Source organism: Carassius auratus, chromosome 16, assembly GCF_003368295.1.
Source record: "Carassius auratus strain Wakin chromosome 16, ASM336829v1, whole genome shotgun sequence".
NCBI classification, from domain to species: domain Eukaryota; kingdom Metazoa; phylum Chordata; class Actinopteri; order Cypriniformes; family Cyprinidae; genus Carassius; species Carassius auratus.
In genome coordinates, this window is record NC_039258.1 from 10,061,570 (window position 1) to 10,085,835 (window position 24,266).

A 24,266-nucleotide genomic window follows, 5' to 3' on the forward strand; every position below is an offset into this window, starting at 1 on the left:
AAGTGAGTAGTTTTTTTTGTTTAACTTTTTACATTGAAAAATAATCTAGTAAATTACTGCTAAGGAATATATTTGAACAATATTTTGGTGTTACCATGTATTCTGCAAAAGGTTGACCTTTTAGCGAGTTTGTAGATTAAAAGTAATTTCGGTTAAATAACCTAAACAAGTCCATGTCTGAGTGCATTTTATGTCTGAAAAGGTATAAGAGCAGCTCAATAGATCATTTGTATTCTCTGATAATCATCTTTCAGTACTTGATGTCTGCTTCTGACCTTGGTGGGTTTTTTCTTTCTTTTTCAAAACCGTAAGGATATGTTTCTTGAACATCTGTAGCACAAAAACAACATATATCTAAAGCATATGCCCATAAAATTTAAATACATTTAAAAAAGTAGTTTATTATATTGCTACTGGTATATATTGCTAATGGATTTTTAAATATTTCTATGCTATTAAAAACACAAAATATGTGTGTGTGATTTGCTTAGATTTATGTAATGTGTATTTTTGGATGAGACTCAGATTGTCGTAAATAGACTTTTCACAACAATAAATTCTTATTCCGCAGAAACATGGCGGGCGCCGTGAACGTAGGAAAAATGCGACTGAGAGACAAATAACAGCATCAATAAATCATTCTCGTCCAATGTTGTTCCCGGGAGATTTCTGATGGATGAAATTAAGCACTTCCATCTCCATCTCCCACCTGATCGCGCGCGTATAAATCCCAGCAGCTGATCAGCAGAGCTCAGACATCAAACCGACCCCGCGCGAGCAGAGACGGCAGCGGACACCTCTCTTTCTCCCCACGCTTTCACATTAACAATCGCTCCTCCGGAAACGTGCTCGCATTTAAAGCTGCCCATTTTTGGAGTGTTTCCATTTGGGTCTGAGCGCACTCTGACACGCGGCTCCTGGAGGCGGATCTGCTGCTGTCCAGTGCTGAACTTGCATTTCGCCTGTGCGGAACGGCTTGAGCACACTTGAAGCTCCGGAGCTTCCGCGTCTTTTCACCCGCTCAGGTGTTTGACTTTCAGCACTGCAGGACGAACTCTTTTATTGTGCGGTGGATAGAGCAAGGATATCGTGCTGGAAGAGGCTTTCCGCTCTGCGCTCTAAACATGCCAAGGTCTTTTTTGGTGAAAAAGGTGAAGCTAGATGATTTCTCATCCACTGAACTTGAGAGCGTGTACGGAAGGTCCAGGACCGATCTTAGATTTCGGATACATGACAAAGGTAAATGCAAAGGAATGCTTATTCCCTTTGATTTAGCGCTCTTTAACTTAATACAAGCAGAGTTTTAGATGCGACCACAATCAAATGAATAGAATGTTTTTGGAGTTCATTAATGAATTAAACTCTGCAGGAAGGAAAGTAGATATCTAGTAGAGGGATTAAGCCCCTCTGTGGCTTTGCATGTGATATATGTGAAACCATAATTGGAATGCAAATATAATTATTGGGATTCCAGCACTGAAAACGCATGGTAACATTCACACGCATGCCATATGGAAATCTGACGCTTGTTACGACGCTTAACTTCTCAGCAACTTGGAGCCCAGTCACTTTTAGATGAGCTTAGGTGTTTGTTTATTCTGCAAATCAAAGAAACGCTTAGGGCAGCTGCGCACAGCACACTGTGCTTATTGTAGTGCCTTTAGAAGGGGGGTAATTAATCTCCCACTGTAAAAAAAAAAAAAAAAAAAGTGCTATCTGTGCTCATACTGTAAATCCACAGTAAATGTGGCATCCTTCACAGCTCTATGGCTTTGTCCTGAAATAACTCTGGAATAATGTGAAGTCAAGCTAACACCTATTCAGTCTGAAATTCCCTGTAGTGAGGGGTCATTAAGTCTAATTATATTCAAAGAGAAATGCTGAATTTGTTAAACACATAATGAATCTCAAAAAGCACTGGTATAATCTGGTCACCGGTTGCCTTTGCCAAGGTGGAGATAAATTGAGCGGAAAAGTGTCCGTTGCATCGCCGAACCCCATTGTCCTCACCCGATTCCCTTGTGAATATGAATAATTGAATAAAAGATCTTGTTCTCTCCACGCTAGGCTACATCAGTGACTACATCACCCCGGCCATTTATGATGGAGAAAGTGACGGTGGCACTAAAGTACCTTCTCCAGGACCGATTTATGACAGTAACCACAGCGACTATGGGGCACCTGACTCAGACCAGCCTGACAGCCCACAATCCGAGATCACATCCGGGTACATCAACGGTGACAACGCGGTGAGCGAAGGCTATGCCGTGGACGCATTCTTCATCACGGATGGCAGGTCCCGTCGCAAAGTGCTCAGTGGCTCGCGGACCCTCCAGCGGCACACGTGCAATGAATGTGGCAAAACCTACGCAACGTCTTCCAACCTGAGCAGGCACAAACAGACACACCGGAGCCTGGACAGCAAGATGGCCAAAAAGTGCCCGACATGTGGGAAAGTCTACGTGTCCATGCCAGCCCTGGCCATGCACCTGCTTACCCATGACCTCAAGCACAAGTGTGACATATGTGGGAAAGCGTTCAGCAGACCTTGGCTACTGCAGGGCCACATGCGCTCTCACACGGGCGAGAAGCCCTTTGGATGTGCACACTGTGGAAAAGCGTTCGCCGACCGTTCCAACCTGCGGGCGCACATGCAGACCCACTCTGCGTTTAAGCATTTCAAATGCAAGCGATGCAACAAAACTTTTGCGCTCAAGTCCTACCTGAACAAGCATTATGAGTCAGCGTGCTTTAAAGGCGCGTTCTCGCCGCTTGACTCCGTCGAGGCGTGACTTCCGGTCTGTAAGTGCTCACTCCCCCATCACGTGTTAGGATAAATACGCTATCTTACCCAGTTATGTCTCCAATCAAAATGAAATCCAGTAATAGCACAATTTTCTCAAAAAATGTTTTTTTCTTCTTGCAAAGTTGACCTTAAAGGAATATGGAACCTTCGCATGCACTTCAGCACACATGTCCTCAAATGACGTTCAGACAGTTCACCTCGGCACTGCGCAGTGCTTGACTATGACTTGCGTCGAGTGAAGGTTTGAGTGACACCATGTTCCTCATTAAAATAAAACTCTTTTGTATTGTCAGTGGATATTATCATACTGCTGCAAGTGGCCCAAACGTATTCACAATCGAGGTAAACCGGTATTATTTATTTATTTATTTTTCATATATTCATTTTTTTGTTTGTCTGTTTATTACTCCATCTAGAATGTATGATTCTCTATGATACACTGAAAGTGTGATTGTCATGTATTTATTTATTTTAATGATTCGTTTGGCCTTTTTGTTTCTCAATAACGTTGCCTTTTGGGTTACGCCAGTCTTATTAACATGCCAAAGCATTTAGAACCATGGTTATAATTTATGTTGTTTTTGGTTGGTTGTTTGTTTGTTTTGTATTTGATTATTATTTTTGTATACCTACTTAATGCATGCAAAAAGAAAAGAAAAGAAATCTATGCCAATACCACAAAGCTTATAATTTTGCCAAAATGTAGAGATAGTATCAGGGGGCAATATTTCTAGGGGTTCTCATAAGAATATAAAAAGCAATAATCATAATGCATGGTATTTTTGAAAGTAATAAAGTATTACCTATAGCAGTTTTTCCTAAATCAGGTACGTTTTGATCCAATACTCTTAATAAACATTTAAAAATACCACATCAGGGAAAATGCCAATGTAGAGTTTAGTGAGACGAAATCCATAAGTCAAAACCATCTTTCTTTGCTCTCTGCTTATGCACTGCCTGCCTCGAATTTAAACGTAGATTTAGGATGTAGGCCCAAAGTGCTGTAACTCCACTCTAAGCAATTCAGAACCATCAAGCGTGGAACATGTAATGGTTTTTCTGAGGTTAACTCAAAGGGACACGCAAGGACAAGAAAAGGACTGGAGCGATAGGAAGGTGTACCATCTGCATAGCCGTTCTCTAATGCACTCACACTGCATTTCCAGCTCTGCTCAGACGCTTTATTTTCTCCAGTTTGTGTGTCCCTGAGATTGAAAGCACTTCATAGTAGAAATTCTTAAAAAGTAGCACAAAAACCCTAGATTCAGGTAGATGTTACCTAGCTCAATCTTCCTTTTTTATACCTTGAAAGAGGAATAACAGCTCAGTTTGTGAGATGATCTTCATGTAGATACTCATTTGAAGAGGAAAAACCTTTTTACTGTAGATGAATCCACTAAACCTGTTCAAGAAACAAACAAACAAACAAAAAAATGTCCTGCGACTTTTTGAGCCAATGTTCAAATGATGTAAGCACAAGACACAAGGCATTTTAAGCACTTCATAATAAAGGCAAAGTAAACAAACCAAGTCTATTGCTCATTTGTCCCTGATTATTGTCGTTCCTCTGTGAAATTAGTCTATTAAAGAGGCCAATTAATCTTGGTGAATGAAAATCAATGCACACGCACTGACAAAGCAATGCAGGCCAAGAGATGGGACGGGTGAAATCCTGCTATGGTTATTTACGGTTCAATATATCCACTCCGGCAGTAGCAATTGGTTGTTTTTAATGTTGCACCAAAAGCTGATATAATGGAAATAATGGAGTGGCAATAATGGAAGTCCAGAGGGAACAATTTCTACAGGTTCTGCGTTTCCTTCAGGGTGACATTCTTGCCACACAATCTTTGTCAGATAAGAAAAACGAGCACTTTTGTTACCTCAAATCAACAGGTTTCATGGTGAAGCTGCAGAGCTGCATGATGCTTCTCCGTTCTTACAAGTGGTGCTCGGCATATGGCACATGAATGTTAGCAATCCACATGACTAGGTGTTTGTTTTACCACTTAAAGTGAGGGATGCGTTACACTTGACTTGAGTTTTGGTGACTGTGCATGCAAGATAAACTGCCTATGAGTTAGGATGCAATCCACTTCACAAACACGCAACATGAAGTGCAGCTTTTACTGCAGTTCCATCTGTATCTGCTCAGTTCTTGTTCAGCGAGTAGCACCAAACTCTCCCGCTTAGGTTAATCTAGCTTGTGCAAACGAGGCCACCAGTGTCATCAATTTGCTGGGAATCATTATCCGAGCATTCTGAGCGTCTGCGCTCCAGTCTCCGGAGCTCTGGGTAATTGTGCTAGCAGGATGGGATCAGCAGGAGCCATTATTTAACCGGAGACAGCTGTGCGAGGGGCCGCACACGTTGATCTGTTTGCTGTTTCGTCCCTGTCTCTCTGCTTTAGGATCACAGCATCCCTTGAGTGATTCCTGCGTCTTCTGTACTCCCCGTGTTCTCCGGGGTCCTCATCTCTCTGATGAACCCCATAACGCTCTCTCAACTCGGACTGTGCTTGATCTCAGAATAAACATTTTCATAAGTGATTATTGGATTGGGTTTAGTCAAAGAAACTGCTTATTAGTGATTTTGCTGTTTTCATTCTGGAAAGCCAGAATCAATATCCATGAGGTTACAATCAGCAATGGCTGAAATTGTGCCTGTGTCAACTGATGGATTAGATCAGAGGCTATTAAAGCAAGCCTTGTACTCGAAAACACACAGACGGGTCAGAGAACAGTATTCATTAAGAGTTTGTTGATGTACTACTACTAATAGCTGGCTCATAAGAAAAGTGACTCACGACTTTTATCTTACACCAGAAAACATCTCTTGTACTGTATTTTAAGTTGTTTTTTTTAAAGTTCACTCTGTTTATTTATTTAACTGATGAGTCCAAGTTGTTATTCCCTGATAATCTTCCCCTCCGCTATTGCACTTTAATATTTAAATACTCAAAATATGTTGCCTCAAGAAACATTATGAGGTTTATCAATGTCAATTGGTGTTAGCTCTTATGTGTCTTGTAATGGACTGCCTTACCCAAGTCTGAAGATCTCCTTTAGAATGCGATTTTAGAGCTGTAATGTTTTCAGTTATAACTGATTTGGTTTCCAAGCTGATGTCAAAGCTGCTTGGTTTGAAAGTGACAATGAGCTGTGATTTATACTTTAGAATATATATATATATATATATATATATATATATATATATATATATATATATATATATATATATATATATATATATATATTATATTCAGGATATATTGCCTGCAAAATATTGCTGATGCGACCCGTACCTACTTGTTAACACAGACCCAACTGGTTTCATCTTGCATCCAATTTATCGATTGTAGTGAAAATTATCTTAGTGTATTGCAATATAAAAATGATGAAGGTTATGTGCAACAAATTACCATATTCTGTAAAAGAGGTTGCATTTCTTCCTTTTCAGGTCTTTTGTATAATCTTTGTTACACATGTTTTACTCAAGATGCATTCAAAAGGAGCTGCAAAAGATGAGCACAACTGATATCTTTCGCATATGCATATTGATATAATTTTTTCCCCTTCTCTCTAACATTCAAATATTAAAATGGAATAAAGCACCAACAATAAAAGAAAGGATAGCTGATTATCTTAAATGCCCACAGATATCTCTGACAGTCCAGACTTCTTTTCAAATTTTGTCCAGCAAGTGGATGCAATGATACCTGTTTTCCTTTTTGTTCATGTATTTGTTACTTTGTATGCTGCAATTGACTGTTTTTCTTAGCGGGAGATAATTATAAAAAATACTGGGTTGATTATGAAATAATTTAAACTTTCATCAGTATTTCATTCAAGAATTGACTTATTTTGTGAGTAGCAGTGTAATAAAAGGGATAATGTTTAGTGAGATTAACATTATCACAAAATAAGCCTTGTGGTAGAGCAATATTTCTTACATGTTGTGCAGTAGTTAGGGGCTCAAAAATATCTGTATTTAAATAATATACGTAAGCTGTAATAATAAAAACAATCAAAAACACTGGTTAACACAATTCAGTATTTTATACCTTGTGAAAATATCCTAAATTTGAAAAGATTTAGATTTTTTTTTAGTTGAAAAATTAATGTTTCACAGTGCAGAATGAAAGTCTATGCAATGTGACCCTTATTGAAACAGCCTGTGTGCCTGCAGAAATGCCAGTTCCTTTAAAGCAAGGTACTATAGATGACATATGTACAGTATCCTCCACAGTATATAGATTCCTAGTATCTCAGCTGTCTTCCACATCCTCTCTTACTCAGATGTTTCCCAGTCCAGTGATTTCCTTTCTGTTTCTATCCAAGCATCCTGTGTGTTTTTAGTCATTTTAATAACATACTAATCCATATGTGCACTTTCCTTTCAAACAGTGCAACCATGACACCTGTAACATAAAGCATGCTGTTCCCTCTGATGCTCTCATCATATAGAGCAAGTTTGCTTCCCTAGCGTTGTGTGCATGTCCATACTGGTGTAGGTGGAGGTCTTGAAAAGCAATGTCTGCAGGCAACTTTGCTCAGACACACTTCAGTAGCTGCAAGTAGCAGCCGGGCGCTCAGAGAGAGAGAGGTTTTTTTTATAGCTGTTGCGCAGCCACTTGAGAGAGTGTTACCTCTGATGAGAATAGACATTGTGAAAGGCATCGTCTTTATGCTCTGTGCTCGCAAGTAGTACTTAAAACATATTTAAATGTAAACTATTTCAAATATATCACTGTTTGATTTTAAATTGTTTTTTATTATTATTAAAATTATTAATGTTCCAGTGGATAAAAATGTTTGTAAAAATAGCACACTTCAAGCTTAAACAGCATTAGCATGATGTTAAATGTTTAACCTTTTGGTTTTGTAGTAGTTAACCCTGAAGTCCTCCCCGAAGAGGTCATTAAACGGAGATAGTATCTATGTTAGAAAGATTTAATATTCCTTATTTACACAAAAGTATGTGACTTATCTGGCAGACAGTGGGAGATTCAAATTATTCATGAGGCCTTTCAGTCATTCATAATGTGGTCTGTGTATCTATGAGGTGTCTATTTTGAGAGCGGTAAGAGTTCTTGTTGCATGCTCTTGCTCTGTTGCACGGCAAATATTCCCAGGCAGAGAATAGCGCTTTCAGGACTCTAGGAGGAGGAAGGGTGGAATGGAGAAAGAAACGGTGGGAGGGATGGAGAAAGAAAGAGAGGGAGAGAGAAAGAGAGAGAGAGAGAGAAAACGAGGGAGGAGGGAGGGAAGTTGACCCAGTTTGGATGACATGCAGCTGAGAAAGCGTCTTCTAGCCAGTACATTTTTAATGGCTCCTTTTGAATATCTGTATGAGAGGGACGGTTCAGTTCCTTAATTGTGCCCGACTGAGGCTTCTGCCCATTAGAGTGTATAGGCTAAGTGCTTGTGTGCAATCGTTGTCTAATGTTAGGCTTGAAGGAGCATTTCTGAAGAGCCATAATGTTCTGATTATTGCAGCTTTGTGGTCAGTTCTCATCCTCTGTGCCTATTGCAGTAATGTAAGCTGGTAACATAAACACTCCAAAGTGGAGTTTTTAGTCATTTATAACTATCGTGTTTGAGTATTGAGGCTGAGTACTTGTTTTGCGTAACCGAGTGTTTCCTATAGTGTACCGCAGCCTCTCAGCGGTGAACTTGTGCAGGAACAGGCCGGGCATGTGCTTTTGTTTCAACCTCTCATTTAACGTGGCTGAGGAATTAACACATCATGCATATTCAGCAGGCGAGAAGGCGGAGCAATGCCCCACTACAGCCTTTGATGTGCGTGAGTCAGTGGTTGCGAGAGGCAGAGATGCTGCATTAGCGAGGCTTTAGAATGACTAAGACCTATTTATTCTCCTCCGCTACAGACTCTGCAGGTCCATTTTTACACTGACTCTGGCCATTTTAAATAGAGCACATTCCAACGTATGGGACTGAGAGCATTGTGAAGTGCTGTGACTGTGTGTGCCGTGTCCACTCGGGTTATTCCTGCAAGTTTGAAGGCTTAAAATACATGTTAGACACTGTTAGACCAGAATTGTTAAAAATGAATCTACCGATTATAATAAAATTACTTGAACACTTGTTGAATTGAGTCAGCAGGTGAATATAAACTGAGTTGAGAAAATCCAGCTTAAGAGGTTTTCTCACTAGTAATTTTGGTTTGAACCTGGGTTTGTTTGATATCAGAGTTTGGTTTGTTTGGATAAAATGAATGCTGTTTTTTGAATTTGGGTGTGTACCTGCAAACTGTGCCCTTGACTGGCACACTGCAAGAAGAAAGGGTTTATATCTAATTTCTGCTAACCTTCAGAAGAAACTAACTGCTGCATTCTTTTGAAATGTTCCATTATTTGTGACAAATAGATGCATGTGCCATTTTGTGTTGGTGCTTTGGAAACAAAACCTAATTTTACAAAAGCACAAAAGTGAGGTGAGCAACAAACAGTGTCCATCAATTTCGCCATCTTCTCCTGGATAGTCCTTACCTAGCAACAGGGCTAAACAGTGCCCATTCTAAGAATGCAATGTTCAGTGGTTCAGAACCAAAAACAAAGTGAGGACACAGTCCAGTGTTGGCAGGGAGGTGGGGATCAGTCCAACTCGGGTCTGACCAGGCAAATAAACCAGGTGTAAAAGCACACTTAAACTGGTAGCTGTGGCATCATGTCCAATTGTTTAATTTTCAATTGGACAAAAACAGCTGGTTGTGAAAACAGCACACTTTAATTTGAATTAACTAGAATCCATCTTAAGTTGTGTTCTAGGGCAGCATTTCTCAACACATTTAACCAGCCAGTTGATCAAGCAGCTTCATCAGGTAAGTTTTGCTGGACACCACTAGCTAAACCTTCCTATACAGTAAACATCCCCAGGTGTTTAAACTCCATTTGAGCACTTCTCCATGGCTTTCCTTTATCGTTCCCATTATGAGATGCAGGCAATCTCATGAATTGCCTCTGAGTGAAAGGATCAAGATTTGGATGTTGACAGAAATTTGACTAAACCCATGTTAGTGGTAGCCAGAGGCTGTTTTGAGACACTAAGTGTGTGAGTATAAACTTACAGTGTGCTTCCTCTGAGAGATAACACGTGTGTGTTTGTGTGTGTGTGTGTGTGTGTGTGTGTGTGTGTGTGTGTGTGTGTGTGTGTGTGTGAGGGAGAGCGAGAACAAGCACTGGGCATCTGAATGGAACAGTCAATGGGATTTGGACGCTCTGGTGTCTCCACGCCTGTGGCTCTATTGTTTGGCTCTTCGATCTCCCATCTCTAATTCTTTATCTCACTCTTTTTCTTCCTCGCTTCTCTCTCATTCTCTCTACTTCTCAATTTTTCCCACTTAAAGGAACAGTACACCCAAAAATGTTTAACCCCCAAATCATTTCAAACTTGTATTCTCAAACTGTTTCTGTGAGAACAAAAAAAAGGATTTTAATGAATCTTCATGCAACTCTTTTTAGTAACTGCATATGCAACCCTTGAATAAGCACATAAAACATTTTCGCTTAGTCTGTATGACTTATGTGTTTTATGTGAGGAAATTAGAATTTTAGGTGTTATTCACTGATGATCATCACCATAGAAATGATTAAATGAAAAGAAGAGTCATGCAAACAAAAATGACATGCATTTTTTATTGTCCTTAGTCAGGGAAGTGCCATATTTAATGTTTGACAGCAATAAAAATGAAATTCTGAAAGATAGAAGTACAGTGTGTTCAATGGACTGTACTGTTGTTTAATGACATACCAATTGTTTAGCTGACAAAATGTCTTTACAGAAAAATACTAAAACTTTTAACAGACAAAACACTGAAAAAAACGTCTGTCAAAAAGTTTTGTAATAGCCTCATTTTCTTTCATGGTAACTTCTAATATGGCATCTAATCTGAATAAGGTATATTACCATCAAACACCACTGACCAAGATGTCAGGTCAGTGTTGCCATATTTGAGCCACACCAGAAAGAATAAGGTCAATTGAATAAGTGAATTACTTTTATTTCAGTCTGTTGTTTGTCAAATCCATTGCATAGCTTCAGAAGACCAGTATATTAGTGCACGAGTTGTATGGACCACTTTTATGGTGCCTTTTTGAAGACACATGCAGTCACTATGAGCAGTCTGTGAGCATCTGAATTAAAAGGGATGGTTCACCTTCAATTGCTGTTCCTCATTGACTTCAGTTATATGGGGGAGGGGATGCTATGCAAGCCAATGGGGACCAAATGAAGGTGAACTATCCCCTTAAGAATTCTCCTTTTTGTGTTTCATGGTATAAATAACAGTTTGCTGATTTGGAATGGCATGAGGGTGAGTAAAAAACTTTCATGCAAACAGTTTTTTACACATATAAAAAATGTTTTTACACTTTAACACATATAAGCACATGTGCACTCGAGCGGCTAAGTCCTTTGCCATCTTCAAGAAACAACTAAAAACACATCTGTTCCATCTTTATTAGGCCCTCTAAGTCTAGCACTTTCTATTCTATACATTTGCACTTACATATTTTTGCTCTTTTGTTAGTTTTGATTGCTTCTATTGTCCTTATTTGTATGCACATGATCTTCTCCTCTTTCTCCCTTAGCAATGGGATTTAGATCCAGTCTTTAAACTGCGCACCCTGACTGATGCCCTCAAGGAGAGCTCAGCTCTTGTTACATGACACTTTTTAATCATTGATGTTGGATCAGCCTACCTAACAACAGACTGAGCTGAGCTTTAGACTGTACATTAAGCAGAAAATCTGAATACATACAGTATCACCGGTGACAATACAGTACTGGAGGGAAAAGCTTGTGGGGACACTGATCAATGTAGCTGATCTGAACAGCAGTCAGTGTCGATTTATTGCTTGTATCTCCCTCAGGGAATATTAAAACCCTTGAACGCAATGCATTTTGAGTACTGCAGTTATCTACATTGTTCCAACAGATTTTGTAATAAACGTATTGTTAAAATCTTAGTTATAAAAATTGGTGTCTTTTCTCTTTTATTATTTGTAATATATTGTATGTATATGATATTATATATAAATTATTATAAACTCTAATAAAATAGCGTGCCTTTTTTAGGTTACTATATTTTAAAGATTGTAAAATCCAAATAAACTTTACAGATCTTTATTTGAAAGGGTTTAAACAATATTGTTCATACTTGTTCAATGAGCCATAAACAATTATAGTACATGCACCTGTGAAACAGTCTTTAAGACATTTTAAGGTTTAGAACAATTTAAGGTCACAGGTTTAAAGGAGTAGTTCACTTCCAGAATAATAAAAAAAATCCTGATAATTTATTCACCCCCATGTCATCCAAGATGTTCATGTCTTTCTTTCTTCAGTCAAAAAGAAATTAAGTTTTTTTGTGGAAAACACTCTAGAATTGTGGACTTCAATGGGGAACAAAGGGTTCAAGGTCCAAATTGCAGTATCAATGCAGCTTTAAAGGGCTCTACAAGATCCCAGTGGAGGAATAAGGGATTTATCTAGTGAAATATATATATATTTTTTATTCTTTTCAACCACAAATGCTCATCTTGCACTAGATTCACACATTCTGGTCACACGTGATGTAGGCGGTAAGTACGGACCCAGTGTTTATAAAGCAAACATGCAAACGCTAAATCAAACACCTTTTACAAATAAAAAGATTTTAAAGTTGGAGGAGGAAATTCGATGGAGTTAGGTACTACTTCCACACACGTGACCTTTCCAACATGACTAGCATGAAGCTGTGGACGTGCATCACAGAGCTAGTGAAAGATGAACATTTGTGGTTAAAAAACATAATTCTTCTTTCTTTTTTAGAAAATGACTGATTGTTTAGCTAGATAAGATCTTGGGATTGTGTAGAGCCCTTTGAAGCTGCATTGAAACAGCAATTTGAACCTTCAATCTCTTGGTCCCTGGTGAAATCTACTATATGGAGAAAAATCATGGATTGTTTTCCTCAAAAACCTTGATTTGTGTTTGACTGAAGAAAGAAAGACTTGAACATGTTGGATGACATGGAGGGGTGAATAAATTATTAGAAAATTTTTATTCTGGAAGTGAACTGATTTTTGAACAACTTAAACAGCAGTAAAGAGACCTTTCTACTGACTTTGAAAAACACTAGAACAAAGGTCCCAAAGGTTCCTGAACACCTGCGTGAACATGATAGTCCTGTTGCATCAACCATGAGGATTGCAGATGTAGCCAGAGCAAAAAACACAATGTCCTTAATGAAAGACGCCTAAAACAGTTATACAGGGAGACAAGGACAGCTGATCGTCCTTGCAGTGGTACAGTGTAACCATGTGTCCCCCAGATGTGTTCAAGAACTTGCAAGTGCCTTGGTGGAAAAGGTGAAGTAACATGCAAGAACTGTCAAATCTGGTATAGTCCATGATGATGAGATGCACTGCAAAAACAGCTGCTGCCAACTTTTGATTATATTGTAAAATATACATTTATGTAATATTTATTGGGCAATTCAGTTTAATTCTGTGTTGTAATTGCAGAACTGGCAAACAACACCATTTTAAAGAAGGTTCCTCAACACAGGTAGATTCTTTACGAAATGCTTTGTAGCCACACTGTTTTATAATGTGATTATATTCTTTAACATATATCACACCACAAGAATTAACTTCATCCTTAACTCTACAATCTATTCCTTAAAGAAACTCTCTTCCTCTCTTATCTTTGCCTTTTTGTCTCTTCATCTCATTCTCTCTCTCTTTCCCTTTTTCTCTCCAGGGCATTTTCTCACCCAAGATTAGACTACCTGCCTTCATCATTACACAGGCATTAAATATAGCACAATAACCTCAAGACGAAGAGCGGAGAGAGGTTATAAATTACACCCTTCTTTACAGACATGCAGTATGGGGGGAGAGAGAGAGAGAGAGTACACTGCTGGAGCTGTATGAAGCTAATCTGTTCTATTCCTTCTTTTTGAGTTTGGCAAAATAAAAGAGCGTGAAGACGTAAACTGACTCTTGAAAAGACAGTGAGCTGCTAAACGCAATGCTGCCTTCTGATTACCAGCAGTATGTTCAGTTCAATTTACACCTCTCCAATTTATTTGATGTTTTTGGGCAAAGGCTGCATTTCTGTAAAGCACCGTAAACATAAGTAGAACATAGAGACCTCTGATCAATTGTTGAAGTTGATCATAGAGTGATTATGATTACTACAATCTACTAAGGCCTAATGTACTTTTGTCAAATGCACCCCAGTTCTATTTATATAATTCAATTCATTTCTGTCCTTTTGGTATTGTCAAATTCAAGGTCATTGAATGACACTGAGGTCATCTTGGATGATTTCAGTTCTGTTTTGATTAACAAAAATTCTTGACTGTTTTGCTATAAATTCATATTTCAAGTTCTTTAATATTTAATTAAAATTAGTTGAATTATTTTAAGAACCATTCTGTTCAGAATAAATATTGTTATTTTTAGAGTTTGGAATTCCGTTTTGTCAGTTACATTTGGATAAACCTCAATGTTCATTTAATTTCATTTTTCTCTTTTGTAATTGAATATACTGTAGTTCATTATAGTTTAGTTCACTTGACTCTTTTGGCTTATTTAAGTTAGTATTTGGTTAATTTTTATTCTATGTATACAAATGCAGTTCAGTAATTGGGTATGTTCAAGTTCCGTTTTATTTTATTCTGATTATCAAATGTAGTGCTGTACAATTTGTTTCTGTTTAGTATCGTTTAATTCAGCTCAGATCTTTACAGTTTTCTTCAAATCACTACTTTGATTTAATTCAGTTTTGTTTAATTCAGTTCTGTTATGACAACTCTCTGAGGGATTGGCATGGTAATGTACATGACGATGTTAATGTATTTGGTCTTGGCGAAATAGATCTGCTACGCTGCTGCTGCTGCTGCCAATACATCCACAACATGCTTCTGTGAGCATGTAAGAAATATTGCTGCTGCAATTATAAGATAAATAAAATAATAACCTCATATTATACATAAATTACCTCATAGCAGATCTGTACAGGTGGAGCTGGGGAAGGTGGAGGGTTTCTAAAGCAAGCTGCACTGCTTACTGCAAACTCTAGTCATATATTTGAATGTTTAATAGTGAGATCATTGGCTACCAATACAGGGTAGAACCAATCAGCTGTGTCATGTGATAATGATGACATTATGCCTGATTGAGATAGATCTATCAGAATACACAATCAGAGCTCCATGCCAGAACTATGTATTTCTGTCAGTGTAATGGAGTTTGCTGATGAGGTTAAAGCAGCACTGTTCAAATGTGCATTGCAGTGCAATGCAGTAGCACGAGAGAGAGAGAGAGAAAGAGAGAGAGAGAGATGAGTGAGAGGGGATGCTGGAGTAAGTAAAGTGTTGTAAATGTTGGTCTGTCTTCTGTGCATGTTTTCAACTTCAGTGGGTCAGGGTGAGTCGTACTTCGAGCTGCTCTGCCGGATCAGCACTTTCTGCTCCAATCAATGCAGCCAGGCCTGCAGGAGGAAACCAGGACAGGCATGTTCCTCACTGGGATACACATACAGTATTACATATATATGCACAAACAAACACATATGGGGAATGTTCCTAAACACGTATCTGTGAAGCATACAGGTGTCTGCAGGCATGATGTATGATTAGAAACATTAATCACACCAGCCAAAATCCTGTGAGATTCACACAGCAGCATATACAGAACTGCTTCACACATGCGTTTGTTTTTGTGAAAAATGGGGACATCCCATAGGTGTAATGGTTTTTATACTGTACAAACTGTATATTATATGGCCCTACACCAACCCTACACCTAAACCTAACCCTCACAGGAAACGTTGTGCATTTTTACGTTTTTACTCAAAAAAAACTCATTCTGTATGATTTATAAGCGTTTTGAAAAATGGGGACATGGCTTATGTCCTCATAAGCCTCCCTGTCCTTGTAATACCTGTGTCATACCCATGTCATTATACAAGGGTGTGTCCTGATTTGTCACAAAAACAACACACACACACACACACACACACACACACTTGCTATCTAAATTAACGATACGATTTTTAAAATGAAATTAATTTTATAAATGTGGATATCCCCAAACAGATTTTTTTTCTTTGTCATATTTGTCATATCTGGTGACAAATTCGTCCATAAAGTATAGCTAAGTACACACACATTCACAGCTGTGCATACATAAAAATGCACCAACATAACAACGCAGACAAATAAGGACAGTCCAGACATACATGCACACACACACACACACAAGCTTCAGAGTGTTTTGACTATTGTGTAAATAGTTGTGATTTGCTCTCTGAAACGGCAGGGCTATGTGACCTTGCCCTTCCATCATAACAGGAACACAGCGGGATCGAAACAGAGATGAGACACAAGCCAGATGACTCAGGGTTTATTTGAAAGCATCTCATTCTCTTGTACGAGACTTAAGAAATCATTATAGGGTTTGTTGAAAGATAAACAGGTATCTGAATTTGGAATCTGCCATGTTGAGCACAGGACAGATGCTTCTGGTCAGACTGCACCCCGGGGGGCAATCGAGGTTCAGATTAATCAAGTGGCTTTTAGCAGGAGCACTGCTTCTGTTGGACTCTACAGGATTCACACACAAATAAAAACAAAAGCGCACAGCCAAAAGCACAAGAGGTCTGTTAGTGATATTTATAGTCTCGGCTCAAGGTCTTATGGAAGATAATGCCACACATATCAAATCATCAGTAAATGGAAAATAACACTACACCAAAGGCTGGTGTGTCAGAGCCGTATTAATAATACTAGTTTTTAATATACTGATTTTGGATGAAACCAAACATTTAACATTAACATGTAATGTTTTGATGGAATTTTTGTTATGGTCTATCCTGTTCTAAGCCCTTTACATTAATTTGTTGGTTTAATCTGTTCAGTAATTACTGTTCTATGAAATGAGAAAATGTGTTTGTTTTTTTTTGTTTTTTTATCATATGAAATTCAAAATTATGCTGAAAAGAGTATTCCTTTAGATAGATAGATAGATAGATAGATAATTATATCTTAATGTAATTTTAAAACAAAATTAATTTATTTTATGTATGGTTATTATATATTTAAGTGAGAAAAGGTTTATGTTTTATTATTGTATATTTGTATTTTTTTATTTTATTTTATGCTAGATACTCAATATTTGTACTGGGGGAAAAATAATTGTCAGGATTTTTTTTTCTTATGAAATTAATAACTGTGTCACCCAAAAATCTTCATTGGATCACATCACACACACACACACATGCATTTTGTTTTTGTGAAAAGTGGGGACATCCCATAGGCGTAATGTTTTTTATAATGTAGAAACTGTATATTCTATTGCCCTTCACCAACCCTACACCTAAACCTAACCCTCACAGGAAACTTTGTGCATTTTTACTTTCTCAAAAAAACCTAATTCTGTATGATTTATAAGCGTTTTGAAAAATGGGGACATGGGTTATGTCCTCATAAGTCACCCTCTCCTTGTAATACCTGTGTCATACCTATGTCATTTTACAGAATTGTGTCCTGATATGTCACAAAAACATGCCCACACACACACACACACAAATATATATTCCTTCACAATGCTCAAATAAAACTGCCACTATACCCTCACTGTTAGTATCCGTTACTCCTTTTTCTTGACCTCTTTTTGAGTGTGAGGTATATGTATGAGTGGATTGTTTGTCTTTGTGTGTGTGTATGTTTGCGTGTATGTCTGAGCAGTTGCTTTGTTAGTTTTCCTCAGGGCAGGACTGTGCGATGTCTGGTTTGAAACAGAGAATCACTCCAAACTCAAAATACACTCACTTCAAACATGAGCCCAGTTTAAGCGACTGAGTCAGAGAAAGACGCAATCTCATACAAGAATAAGGTACATTTTGAGCATTTTGTTCTCAGAACAAGAACCATCATCATGGGGAATAACTGTGAGCATTCGGGTCATGTGATGAAGGGGCTCCTGTAAGCTCCTCTGCGCTAAAACTTACTCCTTAGGCCTAGGTGGGTATATTTATGTTGGTAATAAAATATATATAAAATTAGCTTAGAACAGGATTTTAATTGTCAGTTAAAATATCATTCATTTTAATATGGCCTAAAGGAAGAAGTGTTATTATAGATAATGGACTGGTATTTTGCCCAGAAGTGGTTTAAAGTTAAACATTTTAATTAACTTGTGGACTGATGTTTTTATCAGCTGTCTGAACACCCATTCTGACGGCACCCATTCACTGCAGAGGATCCATTGGTGAGAAAGTCATGTAATGCTAAATTTATCCAAACCTATTCTGATAAAGAGACAAACTAATCTATATCTTGAATGGCCATTGGGTAAGTATTTTCAGCTAATTTTAATTCATAGGTGAACTTTTCCTTTATTTGTTCAGTTGATTTTTTCTCAAGGTAAGAATTTTATGTGATCACATTTATTAATTGGCAGATAATCATTAAAGTTTTCAAAATTATCATTCCCACAGGTTTGAATGCTTTGCCATGTGTAGCCAAATCCTGTTTGCTCACTGGATTGATTGCTTAGAATGGTTTTTATTCATTTTTTTTTTTTGTGAGATTGACTGAGAGTAATCTTTTCTGATTATAGACGTGCACATTCCCCCCATCCTTCTGATGTCAGCAGTGCACTAATTTGATTAACGACTATAAACAATTAGCAGAATGTGTATTTCACAGAGAAACAAGAGGGTCGCTCCAGTGGCTGTGTCTGCTGATTAGTCCTATCATGACACTGTCGTACCCTTCAGACAGACCCTCAGCCTGAGTCGCACACTACAGACACTTCAATACCGCATCTCCTCATCTCGCACATCAGCAGAGGAGACAGGTCAAACAGACAGGATTGCAGCAATTTCAAGGCAGAATAGAACATGACAAAGAAGCAGAGGTGGATTTGTATCAGCCTTTTCTGCATTATAGACCAAAAAAAATCATTCCATTGGTTGAACTGCATTTGATTGAGATACTTAGGCTTCACAATACTGCACACAAATGCAGAAATCTGTAGACTGGCAAATAAGGATTTTTGCCTTTTTTAATTTTTTTTACCATTTATTATGGCAAAATTCTGTAAACTATTTTTAATTAAATTTATGTAAATCTTTTCTATTCGCAAAAACAGTTGCGGTTCAGAGAGTCTGCTGAACTCGGTAACATCTGTGATTCACTAATGCAAGCCACTAACTAATGAAGCTTTTATTTTTGAACTGGTTCATAAGAGCCATTCTCACAAATTGGAAGTCATGTCTCATGCCGTGTTTGTTGTTTTGCAAACAGGAAACACTAGCTTGCACTCAAACGTACAGAGAGCGTCTGTAACAAAACTGCATATAGATGCATACAAAGTTTTCCTGACTGTGATAAACTGTTTAATTATTTATTACTTTGATCCATTTAGTCACTGTAAGGAGCCCTGGTTAATCTCCAAAGCCCATCTGCAGCCAGCCAGAAGCAAGGTGATGCATTCTTATAATTTCTGTATTTAGTAGCCTATAATCCATGGTTTGGCTAGTTTACATTAAATATTAATTATCCATTCAGTTATCTATTTAATCTTCCCATTGTGTACTATTGTCACATCAATGAATAATCTTAAATTGCAAAACACAGAGTTCACATGTAAGCCCACTGAGGTGTCGATTTGCACCAGGTCTCTTGTTCTGTAGTAATGGGAGATGGTAGACCTGTTCTGTCTGAACTACTTTGTGGCCCATGATCCTCATTAAAGCACAGAGGTCCTTCCTGAGGCACAGGGTGCATCTGCAAAGAGAACCAGATAAAGGTAATAGCTACAGGCTGCTCCCTTTGCTATGCTCAGACCTTTTTATCAAGCCTTATTTGAAGACATCAAACCCCATAAATTGGGACGGAGGGGATGTGTGTGGATGAGCAGAAAGAGAGAGAAACGGGGAAGCACGGGAAAAAGAGTTGGGGGAATGGAAACGGGAGTCAAAGTATATTTTAAACACAATTTTATTTAAAGTTATTGTTTGAATGTTTGTTATTATATTTTAAGTTATTATCGTATTGTTATTGATATCTATTTAAATAATTATAATATAAATATTATTATGTAAAAGGGATTTTTTTCCCTGTCCTCACCAAGGCTACTTTTATTTGATAAAAATAAATAAAACTGTAATATTTTGAAATATAATTTAAATTGAAAAGAACTGTTCTCTAATCAGTCTATTATAAATCGTTATATAAGAATGATTTCTGAACCAGTATATCAAGGATCATGTGACACTGAAGACTGGACTAATGGCTGCTGAAAATTCAGCTTTGATAGAAAGTCAATTTATTTTCCATTAATATTTCACACTATTATGATTAACAATATTTTTGTTTTACTGCATTTGTGATCAGAAAATTGCGTTTTCATGAGCACAAGATAGCTTGTTTACTGTAAAAATACAAATTCAATTTGGACTTCGCACTTCCCCCAACTGATTCTGGTATGAGCACAGTTTTGGTAGAAAGGGGGTGAGGGTCTCATCTGAGGTTGGATGATATGTGACAGGATCGGTTCATCAATTTCCAAGGGTGGAGAACCTCTGAAGATGTCAAGAGCTGCCTACCCTGTCACCTCGGCACTCCTCAAACACACACACACACACACTTGTTTAAAGGCCAGATGATAAAGTGAGACTGGCCTGTGTGTCTGTGTGTCAGGCCTAGAGACTGAATAAAGAAGCAAATGAGGGACAGCCAGCACATAGCATTAGTACGACAGCATGTGTGTCTACCAGGGCGTTTTTGGGTACATTCATATTTATATGTATACGTCTGTGTCTTAGCGCCTCTGACATCTCTAGGGGCTCTCGTTAGGAGGTTTTCCAGACTGTTTGTGTGCGGTTATGTATTTGTGCCTAAGGGACACAGCATGGGAAACTGTTCAAGGCCTAATTTAATTGTGGCAGAATAGACAGACCTGTAACATTTCAATGGTGAAGAAGCATGCTCGTTTGTTTTTGAATGCATGTTCCCATCTGTATTCTTTATGCCACTAGGGCAGGGAGATCTTCTGTTGAGTCTCTGATGATGAGCTTGCCCCCTTATAAAATATAGCCTATGGTCTTTTGAGGGTCTTTTCACTCTCCCACCCCTTTATACTCTTCAGAGCCGTTGGATTACTGAAGTGTATTCATATAAGCATTAAATATTATCATCTTTTACTTCTGTAACTTTAAATGTGTTGATTTCTGTCATGGATTTGACCAAAAGATTAATTTAGATGGTTGCATTAGGTTACCGGTTGATAGCCTAATAAAAGTTATAAAAATATATCATTCTATACCATTTTAATGCTTTTCCCTTTTTGAACACCTTAAGTATATAAATGCACAACTGAAAGTATCTAATTTCTAATTTAACTTGTGTTTTTTCTGTATCATTCATTTCAAGAAAATGCGGTAACACTTTAGAATAAGGTTCCATTAGTTAATGTTAGTTAATGTTTTAATTGACATGAACAAACAATGAACAATACATTTATTACTGTATTTATTAATCTTAGTTCATGTCAGTTCATGAAAATACAGTTATTCATTGTTAGTTCATGCAAATTCACAGCATATTAACTAATGTTAACAAGCACAACTTTTGATTAGAATAATGTAGTTGTAAATGTTACAATTAACATTAACTAAGATTTATAAATACTGAAGAAGGATTGTTCTTGCTTACTTCAGGTTACCTAAAGAAGTTAACTAACATTAACTAATGGAACCTTATTCTAAGGTGTTACCGAAAATGCTGCTTAGGTACTGTAAAATGTCATTTTAATTGACTTGAACTGAATATTTTTATATGTTCAAAAATAGATATGAAGGATGAAATTTAATTTATAATACAACACTCAAATTTCAGTTATGGGATTCTTGTTTAGATTCTGTGTTTTGAGTTTAAACAATACAGAATATTCAAGAAGACAACATTTTGCCTAACATTTTCAATCCTTTATGTATTCAATCGCTCAAGCTATGGCAATAAACAATCCATGCTGGAGTAGTTGAAGTTATAGTATTGTAAATAGTGATTAAAATCTCAACCATGCATAAATTAAGTTTTTTTTTTTTTTTTTTTTTTTTTTTTTTAAATACCATAAAACTGTAATATTTTTCAAAGCAGTTTATTCACGTGATGGCACAGACAAACAAAGAATAGACAAGTGTAATTACGAGATTAAATGTGCAGTGTAGAGAGATTCGTTGATTATAACGGAACTTTGTGAGATTGTGATGAACTGAAATGGGTGGAGGCTGTATGCTTTCTAAGCTATGGACTAAATAATACATTTGTAATTTTAATTAAGGGTTTATTCTTAGAGGTGCAAAGTGGATGGCCACATATACACGGTGTACAAATTTTGAGTGACATCCACATATACTTTCCTTTTCCTTTCCTTTCCTTTCCTTTCCTTTCCTTCTTTCTTTTGAGCTGGGTGATGCAAAATATTCAGGCCCACCCAATCTCTGTATCGGCCACTGATTGCAGTATGTAAAACCAACACAGAAGTGACTAAAATTGCAATTCCAAAAGGGAGTCAGTCCCATAGACTCCCTATGTTAAAATGGCCAATAAAAATGTTTATAACCTTGTACAAAAAGTGGTTTTGGTGTATATAGCTAATTTAGCCCTTCATGACAACTGTGAGGTGGGTGATTTTTTTTTTTATAACTCCTCCAGCTTAATTATATTAAGCCACTAGAGTGAGAAGTGGATTGCTGCTGCTGTCGCCATCATCGCGCTGGGTGGGCGTGGCTTCAGCAACCAGCTCCCGCCTTTTTGCCCATTTTTGAATATCCGGGAGTGAAGCGCGGTGATGTGCCGCTCCACCCACTTTGAGCTTCAAAAATGCTCACCAGAAAACTACTGGTGATGTCACGGACACTAAGTCCATGTTTTTAGTTTATGATATGATATATATATATTCTCTGTCGGTATCTCTTGATAAGGTCACAACTGATCAATCCGGAACCATCCCCAACAACAAAAACTCTGGAGCAGAAGCCGACTGAGATTCTCAAAGTGGATGATCCCCAGAGCGTTTCAGCGTCTTTTGGAGGAAATTAGACAGACTTTTGGTCCGAAGGTTTGTAGTGCAAACATTTTACAGTAGCAATGCAATAAAGCTACAATAAATTTCTAAAACAAGTTGAAAACTGACAATATGTAGCTATATATGGAATCAAGAGATTGCCAGAAAAGTGCAAAAAGGCTAAAACCAAACTGAAGTATAAGACGTCATGATTCTGTTGTTCCTGTAGATCTCCCCTTCCAGTAGACCACCTCGTTTGTTAGATGGTACTATTTTAAAACACACAAACAGTCATATCAGCACTGAGATACATCTTTGTAAAAGCCATGAAGTCATCAGCTATTGAGACTAAATCATTATTTCCAACGTGGAAGTATTTGATCAGTTTTAATATTTGCATGTCAAAAAGATGTCAGGCTTCTGTTTGAGCACCTGAAACAGGGCACACAGGCTTTATTCAAGCTGACTGACGGGGAAGGTAATGAGCCTGTATTATAACTGTTACCAAAATTATCCTTCTGCTGTTGAGTGCATCTTTGAAGGGGTTTTCACTGCTCATTCTATGGTTACTTTACAGTTTATGCTTTTTCTTGGAGGGATGACAGCCAGCTCTCTTGACCTGAGGAATAAGAAGAGAGGGGAGTGTGACAGCCTTGCAGATCTCACACACTCACAAATGCAGTATGTATACACATACATTGTCCTCTAAAAGCCTTAGAGCTATAAGTGACTGGAAGGTATTTCCACACTGTCAGTCAATCAGAGTCGAGAACAGTGATTCTCTGTCCCTAATGAGAGTCTACCAGACTTCAAAGGTTTAGTAACACAAGGTGAGTGAAAGAAGGGTCACTTGTAGATCAGGAATGCAGGCTACACACTGGAGTCACGAAACACAAGTTAATGATATGTTTTAAACCAAAAATAAGCACGATGTGTATACAAGAAAGTCAGGCATGTGTTCAAAATTATCACTCAAGCTTTATCAGACTGTAAATGGAGAACAGTGAGAAGTTTGAAAAAATGATTGTCTTCATTTGAGGTAGAGAACAACAAATAACTTGATCAAATATTGACTAGAATGTTACTCTGACTGCTTATAAATCAATGTAGAAATGTTGCAATAATGGAGCAAGTGGATTTTTTTTAGAGCTAGCGAATCTGGCCTGCCATTGAAAAACCCTTGTCGGTCAACTATTATTTTTGTCCTCTAAATTGCTCAAAATTAATTTAGTCCCACAGTGTTGTTCTGTTCTGTTTGTCCCCTCCTTTCCATTTCTCTTTCTGTCTCTGCAGTTTTCTCCTCCTTTTCGTATCCTCTTCTTTTGCTGCTGTCTACTTTTTTCTCTCCTTGGAAGGAGTTGTAGAATAGAT

At 37.7% G+C, this 24,266-nt stretch overlaps 1 protein-coding gene across 1 annotated transcript; it reads left to right on the forward strand.

Annotated features, from left to right (window-relative positions):
* Window positions 1–934: 934 nt before the first annotated feature.
* On the forward strand, window positions 935–3,622 carry scrt1b (scratch family zinc finger 1b). The gene is made up of 2 exons (XM_026283948.1): window positions 935–1,239; window positions 2,068–3,622. The coding sequence occupies exons 1-2, from the start codon at window positions 1,125–1,127 to the stop codon at window positions 2,790–2,792; spliced, it is 840 nt and encodes a 279-aa protein (XP_026139733.1). The 5' UTR covers window positions 935–1,124; the 3' UTR covers window positions 2,793–3,622.
* Window positions 3,623–24,266: the final 20,644 nt, after the last annotated feature.